Below are 16923 nucleotides of genomic sequence, written 5' to 3' on the forward strand. Positions count from 1 at the left end.
AATACTGTTGGAAGTCTTTGGTGGCTTTATTCTTCTTCCTAGCTGCCTTCCCAGCATGGATATATGTGTGTTTTTCCCTGCTGAAATGGATGCATCTTCCTTAGACAAGAACAGAAAAAATTCACTCACCATATTTTTTGTATTTTCTTCTTTTTCTCTTACGGACTGAGTGCAATAAGATGTTTATACCTAATTCCAGCAAAGCAAACACAAATCCATGGTGAAGAATATTGACAGGTCAAGGATCTGGAATTTTCTTACCTGCCTTGGTTCAACAACCACAACATAGTTGACACTAGCATTTCTTTTTGCTTTTTCCCTTCTCCACTTTTGTAATTGAAAGCTCTGGCATTTTAGAGGCAAGATTTCACCCTGGGAACTGCTGGAGAGTGCTGGGGGAGTTGCTTGCTCACCAGAATGTTTACAGAAAATTTGTCACAGCCTGACCAGATCTAATTGGCATGATGTGTAAAGAAACAGGCTCCTTGGATATTTTTAGTACTCTCCAACCTTTCTAGCACAGAACTGTTGGGCATTAATTAATTCCAGTTGTCTGCCAGTTCAATCTCTCGAAGTTGGATTCTCACAAATAATTTGGCTCCAGGTGTCTTTTAGTTACAATCATAAGACAACAGGATGTTGGCATTTATCATATGTGGTGTCTTGAGCATTTATTTTCTGATGTTTGATACTTTGGACATTATATATCTCTTTATTGCCTTTGCAACTATCCGTCTTTTCTTCCTAGTGGTTTCAATACTGCAACTTTAGTCATTGACAAGCAGGAGAAATGCCCCAAATTAACGCATAGACCTTTCTATAGCTGTCTTTTATTTGTTGAGCATTTTTTCCCTAGCTAAGATGCATGGAGCTTTCTGCAAATCTTCACTTTTCTTTCTGCATCCAATTATCTTTACTCTGTGTTTTTACAGTGTAGCTCCATTCATACCAAACCTATTTGGAGAGCTTTATTACAGACCATATGGCCTGTATTTGATTTTCCAGGAAGTTTGGGTGTTCTTATCCAGAATGCCCCTAGTCTCTTTTTTAATTTCAAGATTCTTTACTCTCTCTGGTATGGAAAATAGAATTGGAGGGCCTTCTTCCTGTGCTGGCCACACTACAGCCTCGAGCTCGATGTGGGCAAAAAGTAGATGCATTTATCCCACGCATCCAACAGGACTGGGAGAGATCTTGTGATTATAGTGGGAAAAGTTAATTTTAAAATATTCTATTACTAAGTTTCCAAAGTAAAAATTTCTGGGCTAGGATCTACCAGGATTTAGAGGCAAGAAAGAAGTACCAGATCAAAGCCAAATTTATGCTCCTCATAACCCAGCAAAGGTTTTTTATGAAGGTGTTATAGTAGCCTCATATCCAGCTTTCTTCTGCCCGAGTTTTGGACCTATGCATGAGGATACATTTGGACATTTCTTAGTAAAACAATTATAGTTTTAATGCTTTGTGCAAACCAACCCAGCCTAGACAGATAGAAAAACATCCATGAGATGCAGCCTCTGAAAAAGGGCTACTGTGAGACATGGACCCCCAGGAGGGGTTCACTCAGCTCACCCCTTTATACCTGCCCTATAATGGCCTCACTGATGTGGGGAGGGCAAAACCTCTGCCTTTATCTTTGGTAAGAAGTAGCTGCTCCACCTGCTACTGGTTTGATTTGGCACATCAGCAAGCCCTCACCAAAGGCAAGCAAGGACATAGTGTGTGATTTGGCATGAGTGTGCGAAAAGCTGTGTACACTGATGTCTGGCCAAGCTGCTGCAGCGGCACTTGGAGCCTGGCATTCGGCTGCTGCTCAAGGCCATGGCTGTTGCCCTCTTGGCCTGGCTCTTGGCACTGAGCTCATGCTCTGGGCCTCTGGAGTGTACAGATCCCTGTGAGCCTTGGGATGGGGGCACTGGTAGAGCTGGTGTGTCCCCATCACATGCCTCTGCATTCCCCCACAGCTCAGTGGTGAAGGCCTCGGCATGGAGGGAGGAACACACCAGTGCTGAATCCCAGCTGAGCTACCTCACCATTTCCCCTCTCCTTGAGGCCTGAAGCTGTGTGCAGCCACCTGGAGCACTCTGTTGGCTAGAACACGCTTCTGCCAGCCTTTCCAACTGGGAATCGGAGTCAGGAGGGGTGGGGGGGGCAGTCTGCAATTGGGCTTGGAGTATACCCTCCCCATGCTGGCAGTGGGGACCCTGCCTGGTCAGTGGGAGCCCTCAGGGGAATTTTAGCCTCTTTTGGGGGCCCCAGGACTTCCGCAACAGCAAAGCTGTGCGTGCTGAGGTGATGTTTTCCCTGGAGACTTAAAGGCTTTGAGGTCCACAAAACGTTTTTCCCTCTCGGACCAAGGTACCTTCACGCCTGCTCTGTGCTGCTGACTACTCCAGATCTCTGGGAGCTGGGACCATCTCTCATCCCAAGGAACACTGCTCGTGGTAGCAAGGTTCTGCACAAGGCACTAAGCACCCAGCTGGGGTATAAAGATGATGCCAGGCACCTGCAGGAGCCAGAGCCCAAGAAGCTGCAGCTTTGGCCTGAGGAGAATCAACAGTAGGTCAGTTCCAGGGGGAGGCCATGCAGGACTCGGTGACCAAACCAGCCCAGCCACGCCACTGCTGCCTCCTGAGCCCACCATGGCCTGTGCAGCCACTGCACAGCATCTGACCCTGGCAACAGCAGAAGGGCTTTTGCTTTCTTTTTGGATCTCCACAAATTAATTGAAATGCTTTTTTTGCCCCTCTTTTTCTGCTGTGGTGTTTTACGTTTGTTTTTTTTTTGGGGGGGGGTGGTGGTTGTTGTTGCGGTTTTTTGTTTGTTGGTTTTTAGGTTTTTTGGTTGTTGTTGTTGGTCTTTTTGGTTTTTTCATAGATTAGGAGTGATATTGTACCAGAGCTATGTGCAAAGCCCTGGCTAGTAACATCTGAAAGTTTCACTCGTGGCATTTGCTGACACACTAGCATTGCCACATCCTGCCTGCCATAAAACATCTAAGCAGTTATTTCTAGGTAGTGAGGACAGGCACAGACAGAAAACTGAGATTATGGAACAGGAGATGACTTTATCAGACAAAACCACCAGCTTGTAGACATGAAGCCAAGGTACAAATCAAGGGCATGTAAAAATATGAGTTAAAAACTAGATTCTGGGGATATTTTAACAGGAATCAACAACAGTGTTCTTGTTTAACTAGAAGAGACTCTTTAGTTTCCTTGCTGTACCTTGTAAAAACATTTGTATCTATCCTTGTCTGCAATATTGGCCTTGTTTCTCTTGTGTGGAGATATTAACTGTACACTATTTTATTTTTATCACTTCTATTTTGCATCTACACTGGTCTCAGGACAGAGCAGAACTCAGAGATAAAATTTTACATTACAAAGAAAAAAAAAATCTCACAATTCCCTCAGCCTTCACTACACATCTCCTCAGCAAACAGTTCACAGTACAAGTCAATAGATCATTCCTTCCTTTAAACAAACTTGTCTTAAACACTTATGATGACCAATAAGAAGTAACTGAGATAGAGCATTGGCAGTAAGCTTGTTACTGCCAAGTACCCTGACCCCACAGGTCAGTTTATAAGAACTGTGGAGAGCAGGAGGAGAAGAAATACATTTGTTAAAAAGCATGGTTCAGATCCTCGAGGGAAGGCAGCAATGGAACTGTAGTGTGGTGCTAATTGGTACAACTGCCGGGTAAAATGTCTCTAAAATAACAGGCACTCAAGTTCAAGACCCACTGTGGTTTCAAATACCCACTGCATACCCCAGACAGTATCTGGCATATTAAAGGAGGGCACAAGACCAGGGAGGAGAAGAGAACAACGGTATCTTTCCACATGGGCACTAATCTGGCCAGCTGGCAACAACAGAGCCTCTTCTCCCCCAGCAGGCTGAGGCTTCTGATGAATTTAATGTTCTCTGAAGACTGTCTCAATTGAAATCAAACTCACTTATGACCTTTTCCCTGAGCAGCAGGACAACAAAATTCATAATGCAAAGGCAGTCAAACAGAAGACAAGAATATTATTTTTTTAAATGAACGTTTTATTCATGAAGTATTTATAAAAATGTGTATAATACACTCAAATATATTTGATTTGTTGACTGTAGCTAAAAATATAAAAATATACTTAAATGCATAAATTAAATTGACAATAATAGCACAGTTCAGTGTTCACCCAGTGTTTGTTAGGAACACAATTATAAGTAATTATATTGCATACGAGCATGGAATACGTACTGAAGATGTTTTTCAGACACTTTACTCCAGGCACTGGCAAAGAATTTATGGCTAGCCACATTTCAAAATTGTGGGGTTTTCACTATAGCATACTGCCCTGCTCTGGAGAAATATATATTTAGTTTCTTAATGTTACTTACAGTATTTCTTTAGCTTTCAAATAAACCAAGAAACAACTAAACTGTCATAGATATTAGACTACCGGCATTGCTGACACTGTATCCCAATTCCACAGTTTTTTCTCAATTAACTAGTCCCTAGTCTCCAGTATTTCCTGCTAGACTTAAAAAATAATCTATATATATATTCCCAGTTTGAACCAGCTGTTGATCTGTGAGGTCGCTGATAACAGACCAGTTTGCTTTGGCCATAGTGGTGCTACCAACAGGTCAGGAGTTGGATTTCATCATTGTGAGGGAGACAGTAAAGGGCACGGGGTCTATAGCAAGTTGCCCAAATACTAGGGTGAGCACTCATTTCAGTTCAAAGTTCCAGCATCCTGGGATTATAGGTCCCAGAGCTCACAGCTCCAGAGCCCAGACATCTGTGACAGGGCCACGAGGAAGCAGTGGTCATTCTATATTGCATTTTATTTACACAAACTGTATGTCTGAAGCACTGAAAGAAATCTGAACAAATGTTAAGCACCTGCCAAGGCACTCCTTGGACATGAAGCTGTGGCTGTGGTAGGCTGTATCTCTGAGTGTCAGGTGCATTTCTCTGATCTGTGACCTTGGAGAGAGATGATGATAGAGTGCTTTGATGGCTATTGTTCTCATCCCTCTAGTCCATAAATTAAATCTCAGGCTAAGGAACACGGCTAAGTGCTCATGTACTCCTATCTGTCAAAGTGTTTAACTTTCTGCTTTCAAAGTCAAAGTGTAAATAACCATATACAATACATAATACAAACTTAAAGCTCACACATTTTCTTTTCTCTGTTCTACAATTGAAAGGAAATTCATAGTATATTATGGCACAAAGTAATATTTCTGGCATTTTAGGCATTATTTATTGCTAAATACCTATAGCAGCAGAGAAAAATGTATAAAGTTGCACTTTTTGACATCTTCACAGTATGCCTTTTTCTCTTACCCACTTTTGTGTTCCATTAGTAACAAAAAATATCATTTATCAACTCCAGCTATGTAAAATCTTTTTTTCCTACAATCGCTAGTGGATCTTGTAATTGTATTGCACAGACTAAAAAAAATATTTATTGCAATTTTTTCATTATTAAATAACTTTTAATACAAAAATTTGAATTAACCTAAAAGCCCAACCCTGCAAGTGCTTCAGAAGTGGAATGGTATTTTCTTCAGGCAAGCATTCCAGTTGACTTTCATGAAAGTACTCACGTAGCTTTGTAGACAATGCAGAGATTCGAAGGATGGGCTCCAAGTGTGCAAATCTTAGCTTATGGATCAGCAACAACACTAGCCTTGCTTTCTAACATTATTATTGGGAAACATCAAGAAGGGAATTCTGAACATCATCAAGGACATTCAAAAGATGTCTTCTTCCGTAAGAGCTGTTTTTGTTCAGCACACAAGCTCCCTCAAATCCATTCTTGCTACATTAACAATTTCCCATCAGTCCTGTTATTCAGCTTAGAGGCACAGTAAATGTAACTACTTATACTGAGAAGTAGGTGTTGTATATTAACAAAATGCTACATATATACTTTTTTTCTTTTCCTCAGTGGATTAAGACTGGTTTCATATGGGCAGAATTGGCTAGAGAGCAGAACCAGAGCAATAATGTATGTATACAGTCTCATGTGTGACCTGCTTGGGCAGAAATGTAAAGCTGCTCAAGAGCACTGTGCCAGAATGTTTAAGGTCATCTGTCATGTTATGAAGTGATGAGGAGGAAGAGGCTTGTGAACTGTGTCCATTATTAGCTGAGAGAACAGATGAAACTAGCTGTCTGCTATGACATCATCATTTTGGGTACACATGTGAACTCTGTAGCTGCAGACAGGGGAACTGAGAGTGATAAAATAAACTGCAGAATGAGGTGTGTCTTTCTGAAAATGATGAACAACTTGCATACAGAGCAGACAATCAGACTTTTGCCCTAAGATCATATAGTACTGAGTGAGCTCCATTTCCCTCAGCATTAAAAAATGACACAGTGATATGCAGTGTGAGGTAATTTATAGGGTACACTTGGTGTGTCTTAACAGTATAATTGTACTGCTGGTAACTAACGTGATGATCTTCGTTCCTCAGCTACCCCTGCAAAAAAGAAAGGACCAAATGCAGTGCATGTAACACAACAGAAGTTTTCATGATGCCTTGAGTCCAGCAGTTACTAGCACGATCAACAATCCATCTAAATAAAGCTGCCATGCTTGTTTGTCCTTCCTTGCTAACCTAGTCATCTAGCAAAGGAAATAGAGAAAAGAAGGCATCTGCAAAAACTGTGCACATTTCTTTGCAGTTTTGCCTAGACCTTCATCTGTGAAAATGTCTTCCACTCTAATGCTAGTTCCCTTCTTCTTCAGTTTCCATAAAGTGTGGTGAATTTTGAGGTTTGTGTGGTGCCAAAGAAGGATGCAGGAGGGATGAGCAGTATCTCCATATAGAAACACCTAAAAAGAGTAACCAAGTTTATATGTTTTGAGCAGATGTGACAGCTGATTTGAAGGCTGCTTGCTAAGGCATGTGAGAATATTTGGTCAAGAAAGGATGGGATTCCAGATGGAATAGGAAGAGTGACTATGAGGCTTTTACCTTCTCTCTAGGAAAACTAGAGTGACATGGATGTCAGCACAGTTCTGCTGAGTCACAGGAGTTCCTCAGTTAGGCACTTAGTTAGCTACTTACTGATCCTCAGAGGGCCTTCAGAAATATTTATTTTTCTCCAAAACAGAAGTGGAATTTAGGTACTAGTCTTTAGCAATAAGCTGCTTTCTCTACGAAAAGTATGGGTAGATATATGAAAGAAGAACTATGAACTCCTTTTCATGGTGGAGAGGAACTGTGTACTGTCTCTTCACTATTTGTTTGAGGAGCATTTTATAAAGACAGTAATAGCTGAACAGTGTTTAGACCCTTGAATGAGACGCCTCTTTGCAGAGGAGAGAGAGGCTGTGCATAATCCACTTGGCTGGGCAAGATACCTGGTAAGTGCTCTTCCATTGTCCTTCGTGCTAATCACCACATGTTTTCAGTAATGAGTCCCTGCCTGAGGGCATGGAACTAGATGATCTTTAATGTCTCTTCCAACCCAAAATATTTGATGATTCTATGATCAGCACAGCTCTGCCAGCCTACATTCCCTGATGAGCCTTTCTCCATTCCCCTGTAGTGGTGACATCAGGTAACATTCCAGTGGAGAATACTTTCTTACGCAGACATGCTGAGGCCAAACTGTCCCTTTGTGAAAGCAAGTGGCATTTGAAGGATACTAACACTTGGGGAAAAGGCTTAAGGCCACTTGTGTAAACTGTGAGATATATACCTTTATATGTCTTTGTTTCACTATGTTTGCAATCTCTCTACTTTTTTGGCTGTCACGGTACAGCATTGCTCTGTGGAAATTGCCAGACTTCATATCCTCATAGGTCTATTAACAGAAATGTCAGAGGTGTTTCCTTGAGCATGTTTCTGTGGAAGTACACAGGCACAAGCTGTGGTCTGATTCTGCTCTCTTAAACCAGTGTAAAGAAATCAGAATGTGACCTGTCTCCCCCCAAAGTATGTGGTGGGAGAAAGGTCTGCTAGACTTCAGTGCAGCATATGTTGTTTGATATTTTTCTACTATGTCACACTAGACTGAAACAGCTGCTTCTAGTGAGGTGAAACCTATTTTGCTCTGTTGTTAATGAGTTCTGTAAAAAGGTATTCCACTGTGATATGGGTTACTGCCATTTTTGTCAGATGAAAAGTGGTAAGTTTAAAGTGTAGAGTAACATTGTAATTCCTATACAGGACTACTGTTGCCTTGCTTAATAGTAGCTTATTTCATCTCACAACTCAAACACTGAAATATTTTTTAAAAATGAGGTTATCCGTATAGGACTTTTCCTGTGTCATGCCAATAGAGCCCCAGATGCAACATTCCTGTTAGCTATACAATTTAAAATAGTTTATGTAGAACAGTTTATAAAAACTGTGATAAGAAAAAATAGCATTATCTGAAGCATAATATTAATATAAACAATATAGAAAAAATACATATTTACATAATGCCAAAATACAATTATATACATTAACATCTATTACATTTAAATTATATATCTTAAAAAAATCACCAGGCCAATAAATTATACACAGTCTCAACCAAAAGGTCTGTCACCTTTCTGGTGCATGAAATACATACATAAAAAAAAACCAAAACAAAACCCCTGGTTAACAAATGTGTTCACAAAAGCAGATATCTCTAACATTCTTAGCGCCTTGAATAAACAGCATCTGAAAGCAAGGAAAACCGAGATTAGAAAAAGCAAACCAACAGAGATTCAGTAGTGATCTGAGATATGGCTGTGCGGCAGCAGCACTGGCTGGTGACTGATGCAATAGCTAAAGATCAGATCCCACCTCTGCTTTGACTCTCAGTGTGTGGAATCTGGATATTTCAGTTCTTGGCCTCCTCCAAGCCTGCTCTACCTGTTAATGACAATTTTGATTTCTACAGGCTCAAGAAAAGATCAAGAAAATTATTTTGATTTCTTATCATATAATCCTGATTCTTAATGCCCAAATTTGTGGAGCTACTGAAATTCTCCTGTCTTGACCTTAAAAACTTCTACATCCCTTAAGAATCAGCTTTACCAAGGCACAAGGTCACCACTGCTTAAAGCTTCTCCACATCAGTCCTCTGGCCATGGGCACAGGAGGCGAAGGGCAGTGCTAATGCTAAATTTGCTGCTCCTGCAACTCTAATCAACAAGGGACTGGATGCAGGCTAGGAAAAGGAGCCTACAAGGATGGGGAATGTGGAGAGATAGAACGAACATAGCCTAGGACATCTATATTTTTCAGTCCAGGCAGATTAGAAGTCTCCCAAGGCTACCTATATTGTCAACAGCAGATGAGGGTGATGCAGACAGAATTGAACACCGTGAATGTCAGAAGAGCCCAGTGAGTGCTGTCAGTGGCCCTTGCTTATGGATGGTGTAAAGACTTATAAGGCAAAACCAACATCATGATAAGGAAAGGGGTTCAGTTCCCTTGACAGCATAGCAGCCATGAAGTGTGAGACAGGGAGAGCATAAAGGTAAGGTGGGAGCAGGAAGTGATGTTATAATGACTACTAATGGAGACAATAAAGACACAACTGCAAGAAAGGAAAGAGAAGAGGGAACAAATGAAGGTCCAGGAAGTAAAGAAATATCGATGGTTAAGGATAGCACAATTCCCCCTCAATTACACTGTCAGTGAGCTACTACATTTGAAACATGCTATAATTTGATAAACTTGCAGTTACCTCTGTGATACTCTGGATTCACATTTTCATATATTGGAAATAAGGGATTTTCTTGTTCACTGCGAAGTTTTCTGGCTCTTAACACATCTCTCACACATTGATGTAGATACACATATTGACACTGCAAAAAATTTGTTTTAAGACATTGAGGAATTTTGCAATTTAATTTTCTGTACTGTGAAAAATCATTACAACCTAACTCCCTCACAAAATCAAGGGTGGTGTTAAGAATCAAAATATCATTCTTAAATTAATCTCCTTTTCACACTAGTAATATAGTAAACTTTTCTGATCACCTGTCTTTAGAAATAACACCAGTAAAACATAAATGAACACAGTGTCTTTTGACAGATCATGCCATTAGTGAAAGCTTTAGCAACTGTAAAGTTCATGTGGTGCTGTGTTGGATAGCTACTACATCTGAATGCTTTGGTAAAAAGTATATGTAGAAGATTAATATGTACAGGGCAGCATGACAAGCAATTTCCTGAATTTTCTTTTTGTTCTGAACAGAAATATTTTTCCACAGATTTTTTATAATAACATATAAATATTTCAGACAACCGTGAGAAACCTAAATCTGAAAAAAAATCAGAAAATCTCTGAAAAAACTATTTTTTGATCCAGCGTAAATTCTAAGATTGTTGCTGATTAAATAGCAAATGACAGTCTTTTCTGAAGAGTGCCTTTCATAAAATAGAGCTAAGATGACATTCACAACCAAAGTAAGGAGGGTCAGCATGTTACTGACTATTGACTACTCACCAAACTGGCTTGACAGAATAGATTATTAAACTTTCATGCTTTGCTCTTCTTTGTGGTTTATGATATGGGTCATAATAATATTTTGGTTAATGTAACATGGTACCCAAAAGTCAGGCTGAGCATGTTTATATATCAAGGCATACCTTTTTAACATTATCTCAAAAACATAATTTCTCCAATGCATGTATTTTCTCCCCTCACATCTTTGGCCATTGCTCTGTGTTTTTTTCTCAGTGCTCTGGCTCTGGGAAAGTGAGGATATCTGCCTTTATGCACATGCAGCTACTCCCTCTGTGGAGCAGAACCCTGCATCCCACCCACCAATGTGATGGAAAGTTGGCCAAGCATGGAGACTTTCTTTGGCAAAGACCATTTTCAACTGGAATGGTTACAGCTGCTGTAGCATGCTGCGTTTTGAGCCGAGGCACAGTTTTTCCTTGCATGTCTCTACTTGCAGTCCCTTGTCTTAAACAATGTTGAGCCAAGTCTGAAGCAGGAGCATTGTTTTGTTGCTGCTGTTTTTCTGTGACTGAATATTGTCAAGTATGATGGTACTGTGGCCTTTGACTTTTATGTGGCTCTGGCTGCCTTTTGACTTAGACGCCATGTGAAGCTCATGCCAAAGGCAGGTTTTACATCACACAACTTTAGTTGTCTATAAGTCAAATTTATGCTCTTGAGGTAGTTGCCTCTTTTTTCCAGCTAGGGAAAAGGAGCCACTCTCCTGAGATGTCTGTCTGCCATTGTGGACTATGGATGATGGGAATGTAGGAGGATCTGTCTCTAAAGATGTCCAGACCAGGCTGGGAATCTGTCTCCCCTCCAACGGAAGGATTTCTGCGATTAAGATATTTCCAGGAACCCCTTTGTTTTGTGTTCCCAGCTGGGCCTCTCTTTATACCCATGTAAGACCTTTACATCTATCAGAAAATGCTGTCACTGACATATTGGTTTCCAAATTGCAGCAAAGAGCTCCTTTAGTATCAAGCTACAGGCAGACCCATCAAACTTGTTCTCATTCTTCTATTAACAGTTCATAGGGAAAATGCAAAGACTACCTCCACTACACACCTTTATTAAATCAGCTCCTAAGTGTTTAGCTCCTATCTGTATAACATGATTTTCTTGCCGTTTTAAAAGCACAGAAAGAAGTACAAAACATTTACCTTTTCTGAACTTTGAGAACAAATGTACTCGCTTTTCCATAGTATGTTAGGAGAATGCCAATCAATTTTCCAAAATCATTTTAATGAAAATGACAGAGCAAGTCAATAAAACAAACTGCAAAGGCACAAGGTCACAGTGGCTAGAGTTTTAAAATTGCATATATGTAATTTTCTTTGTCCTGCATTCCTCTTTCCTATTATGTCAACCTATCTGTATGGTTTAGGCTTGTCTTCCAAACTCATCCCTGAAGGATCTATCTCCACTTAAAGCTCATTTGTGGGACTGTAAAGCAACAGTGTACTGTTAAATGTCTGCTGCATAATGCTGCTGGAGTGATTGTGGGCCAGGGCAAAAAAAAAGGAGAAATCTACAGGAAGGATAACTGCACTTGTTATGGTTTGGACCCTCTCTAGGAGAGCCAATGTAAAAAAAATCTGAACTGGAAATTCTCACATAGCTAAAATACATCTACCTAGTATTTCATGGTGGAGTAAGTACAAAGTGCTTTAAGAGCCTTTAAGATGAGAGACTGATTATTATATACTGCAGCTGTTGTCACTGCATAGCAGGCTATCCAAATCTTACCTCTGTCTGAACCATGTGAACACGGTGAAGCCTTAGATCATGCACTGCTGCATAAATGTCAACAGTATCCTTCGAATCCAGCTGTTGCAGAATTCGGTCCAGTGCAATGAATGTGCCAGTCCTGCCAACACCAGCACTGGAAAAGAAAACAGCCCAAGAGATATAAAAGAAGATGGATCAAAGCATTCACTATCTTCATGTGATACTTTTGTAAAGTTCAGCTCTCCAGGGCGAGAAGCAAATTATTCAAATAGCATCTTCGGGCCTTTATAACAATTTATAATGGAATTTATTTAGGAAGGAGGAAAGGATAGTAATGGCAGAGGTATCTCTGCTACTGCCTGCACTACCTTCTGCTTTGGATTAACCCAGTCATTGAGATACACTGAAAGACTGCATCCAACTCTAAATTTGAAACCACTTCTCTACAGAGATGCAGCTGTGGGACACAGTAGACATCTGACATGCTGCAGCATATGCTGTAGGCAGGTAAGACATGAGCCTCAGCCCATATAATGGTGGAGAAGTCAGATACTACAATCAGGTACTACCAGTGAAAAAATGGCTTTCTCAGAAGATACAGCACCAGCCACACTCTTTCTCTCTCGGTAGCCCTAAACTCTGCTGCTATTGGCTAGTGGATAACAGATCAGGAAGTTCAATTTTGTTATTTTTTATGCAAGTGTAGGGTGGGACCACAGAAGTGAGGGAAAACTGCAGCTGAAGCCCTGTGACTGCCAGGGATGGAAAAAGCATAAGAGCATGAAAAGGCAGTAAGGAAAGGGAGTCTCAGTCATAATAGGGGAAGGATGGATCTGTCAGCTAATCTCAACATCCACACATAGTCAGATTCATACTGGGTGTATCTTACCTTTTAAAACACCCCTTTGTGATTCAAATGTTGGGCCACAGCAGCAGTGCATGGGCAATTTAAGAATGCAAAAGCTTATGAGCAGTGGCAGCTGCTGACACTTTCGTGCTCTTCAGTGGTACCACAGAGACACAGTGGTTCCCTAAGAATAATTTTCAAGGCATCTCCAGGGTGAGGTTGTAGGTAAATGCATGTGCCTTGGGAATACTGCTCTGATGTATCTGGGAATTTAAGATCAGCTATCTCTCAGATGCTGTGGCTGCCCATAGTCTAACAGGGATGAAGATTTGGGATCTTCCCAAGGACAGGCACAAGGGCTCTGTGCCATTGACCTTTTGCTGCTGCACATACCTGCAGTGTACAATACTTGGTCCTGTGTCTGGGGTCCTGTTGATATAATCTCTTACAGTTCTGACAAACTGAATCAGGGACTGGGTGGTCTCTGGCACACCATGATCTGGCCATACAGTGTAGTGGAAGTGACGAATGAGCCTTGTTGAGTCAAGCTGCTCTTCCTGTGGGTCATCAGGACAAGAGAGAAAGGGATACATAAAACAGGTACCTTCAGAGAAAATGCTACAGCTTCCTCCACAGGGGAGCCAGGCATGACACAACTGTGGTATGGCAGAATTAACATTCCTAAATTAGCATTGCAAGTGTTTTAAGCCAGAGTAATCAGAAAAAAAATTCAAACATACACTGCAGATTTTAAACTCTCGTATTGTCCACTCTGGGAGCACTGATTCAGACAGCATCTCAACGATCAGGTCTCCATAGTACAAAGAATCCTGGTCATGGGGCCAGTATTGATCACACTTTACCTGCAGAGACACAAGGAAAGACAGATTTAGGGCTTGAAACAGCTATAAACAGTGCCTCCTTCCTGCACTGGCAGAAGGAAACTTCAGATCTCTTGTGTCTGAGAATGAAGGAAGAAAGGCAGCAGCTGAATTCAGAGAGAGATGCCACTCTCTGCCCTGTTAACAAACAGGGTCTGGCATGGGAATGGGTTAGCATGGGGGTGGGGAGTGGAAGTTCTCGTAATTCATTTGTGATGGGGGGAATGGGAAGCACTTCACTGATGCCCTTTTATAGGGTATATTTTCTTTGCCAACACTTCTCAAATCTCTGCTTAGATCAGAGCAATTCCTCCAGTACGCCTTCCTCACCTCTTGCTGAGACATGGCAGGAGGGTCCCATTTGGAACCAGTAAGATGCAGAAGGACACAGATCTTATTCTGTGTAGGCTTTCACCCTCGTCTCAGGAAAAAAAGCTGAAAGGAACTGACCATATATGTGCCACTAGAGGATCACTACTTCAAGTCTGTTTAATCTTCTTACCAATCTAGTCACAGTCTTAAAAGGGCACAGGATGTGGTCATACCTGGGGAGGTATGCTACACCTGCACTCAGGAAGAGTGTTAAGTGCATGAGTGGTCTCTTTGCTAACTACATCAGAGCTTATATATCAGAGATAATTTGATGTATTTACTGATCAACATCTGCTCTCCCGAGCTTGTATTTAAAGTAGAAGTTGATCAGAGGTGATGTGATAAACAGGCACTTTTTTTTGGTGGTTCTCCTGCACGCTGAAGAGAGCTGTCTGGTGAGCAAAGTCCTGGATTGGAGACCAGGAGCACTGAGCTCTGTTCCTGATTCTAGCCTTGACCTGCTGCATGATCTTGAGACAGTCTGTGCATCCTCACTTCATGTCCTTAATCTGTCTCCAGTGTTTATATTATACCTTTTCTTTCATGCTGTCTATCTTCTTGACTGGGGTGTTTTTGGCTTTAGTGTGATGCAAATAAAAAGCAAAAACTTTTAATAGATGTTAAAACAGACATTAATAATAAAGAAGAGCCACTGCTTACCCGGCCCTTCTCAACGCACTGGGTTACCATGACAATATTGTGAACATTTTGCTCCCATGCCATCTTCCAGAACTCATCTTTGGTTCCAGGCAAAGGGCCCTGAGTTGCTATGTATTCCCTGCGGAAATTATTGCCCTGCAAATAAAGAGAACTCCATTAGTTTCTAAAAAGGAGAAAAAAAAAATCTTCTAACAACTGAACAGGCCTTGGGGTTGCAGCCAGGGCTCTGCAGCAACCCTTGCTGGGACAATAGTTTTGAAAGCTGAATTGTTGCCTTGGACCTGGAAGCAAGTGACTGACTGGAACAGAGAGAAGAGACTGTGGCAGTATATTTAAATACTGTTCCTTTTGTGACAGTCAAATCTTTCCATTGTTCTTTTGTGTTCAGCACTCTCAAGCAATTTTAAAATTGCTAGGGTTTTTTTGTTTTATTTATCATTTTTAATAAATTAGCTGAGTTCTGGCTTGAAATCTGGATTGCTAAAGTCACTGCTATTGTCAATCATAACTCTTTGGCAAAGGGCATTATTTTAATTTCAGCCAGTTTTATCACCCTGCAAGGTGCCAGTGCTGTCAGGATGAACTACAGCTCCACAGTGAGGATGCCACCTGCAGTGATAGCTACAGACGTTGTGGACATTGTATAAAATCAGCGACCTTTAAAAATACGTCCTTGGCCAATTAGACTTGCTATCTTACATAACTATAGGGATGCAAGAAAGTGTCCTTAAGTGCTGGGTAAATCACTCACAGTTAACTTAATGGCAGTCAGACACAGTCTTTCAGCACACCCACAAAATGAATTCCCAGTTTTTTAGCTGAAGTGAATCAAGGAAGGGGGAGGGGAGCCTTAACCATCCAGCTTTATATTCAGCTTTAGATGAAGGAAAAATTACCACTGGAAGGAAGACTGTAAAACACCCTTGAGTCACTTACTGGTATGTAGCTTGCATTAATGTAGTCTGAGCAAGGGTCATCATCCACATTGGAAAGCTTCACTCTTGATGTATCATCTAGCAAGAAATTGATTACAAGAAGCTTAGGGCTAGGTCTTGATTTTCAGTCCCTCTAGGTACTTACAGAAATGCATTTGTGAAAGGACTGCCAGTACTATTAAAATATTTTTTATGAAGAGCTAATTTATAAGGAATAACTGCTGGTTTTACTGCCTCTTTAATCCGTGAGTGCTGTGGAGTGTTCCAGAGACCAGGAGATAAATGGGTAAGAAGGAACCAGTAAATATACTGAATTTCCTCTGCTGAGCTGCATAGGATTTGTTATGACAACAAAAGGGCCAAAATAGCATCCTCCTTTGATCCTAACAGCAGTGTGCTGTACTGGAAAGCAGCGCCCAGCTCTGCCCTTGAAAGAACAGTTGCACTTCAGTGATATTCCAAGCTAGTGCTGAGCAGGCCAAACATCTTCTGTAGGTGAAGGGCCCTCTGTACAGAGACACATAGTGCCTGAGCTGCCAGGACACTGATTTGTGAGATAATGCCATGGTGGATCTCAGTCAGGTGTCATTGCTAGCATGAGCAGGCAGGACTCAGGAGAGACAGTGCTGCAAGCACATGCCATGTCCATTAGTGGGGATGTGGAGCAGTGAGTTATGTGGTGCTCCTCCTCAGTGTTCTACCTCCAAAATGACAGGTAGGAGATTAAAGGGGGAACAACAGAGAGGTCTTGCTTGAGAAGAACAGAGTAAACTTGACACATGTGTCTTACCATGCAGAATCACACTAGCTCTACATTGCATTGTAAGTTTGCTGTGTTCCCTGAAGAACAAAGATTTGGCAAGGTTGTCAAAGAGCACTGAATGGATGATACCCCATATGTAAAAGACCCTGCTGTTATTTCTACTATCCTAGTTATCAGCAGTGACTGAATGCCCCCAATAGCTGAAGCTTTTTCTCCCTGGACTGAATGCTAGTCATTACACCTCTAGTGTGAAATTAAATTACTGGTATGTCTGAAGCC

At 41.3% G+C, this 16923-nt stretch overlaps 1 protein-coding gene across 1 annotated transcript in view; it reads right to left on the reverse strand.

The window, feature by feature from the left end:
* Positions 1-4034: 4034 nt before the first annotated feature.
* The window catches only part of PTPRB (protein tyrosine phosphatase receptor type B), a 62892-nt gene continuing 50003 nt past the window's right edge, over positions 4035-16923 (reverse strand). Inside the window, exons 28-34 of the mRNA XM_014879588.2 lie at positions 15883-15959; positions 14947-15081; positions 13774-13896; positions 13427-13590; positions 12205-12340; positions 9688-9808; positions 4035-8672 (exon numbers count right to left, since the gene is read on the reverse strand). Coding sequence (XP_014735074.2) covers positions 8650-8672; positions 9688-9808; positions 12205-12340; positions 13427-13590; positions 13774-13896; positions 14947-15081; positions 15883-15959 — 779 coding nt within the window. The 3' untranslated portion in view covers positions 4035-8649. The remainder of the gene's footprint in view (positions 8673-9687; positions 9809-12204; positions 12341-13426; positions 13591-13773; positions 13897-14946; positions 15082-15882; positions 15960-16923) is intronic.

Source organism: Sturnus vulgaris, chromosome 5 (assembly GCF_052056855.1).
Source record: "Sturnus vulgaris isolate bStuVul1 chromosome 5, bStuVul1.hap1, whole genome shotgun sequence".
NCBI classification, from domain to species: Eukaryota; Metazoa; Chordata; class Aves; order Passeriformes; family Sturnidae; genus Sturnus; species Sturnus vulgaris.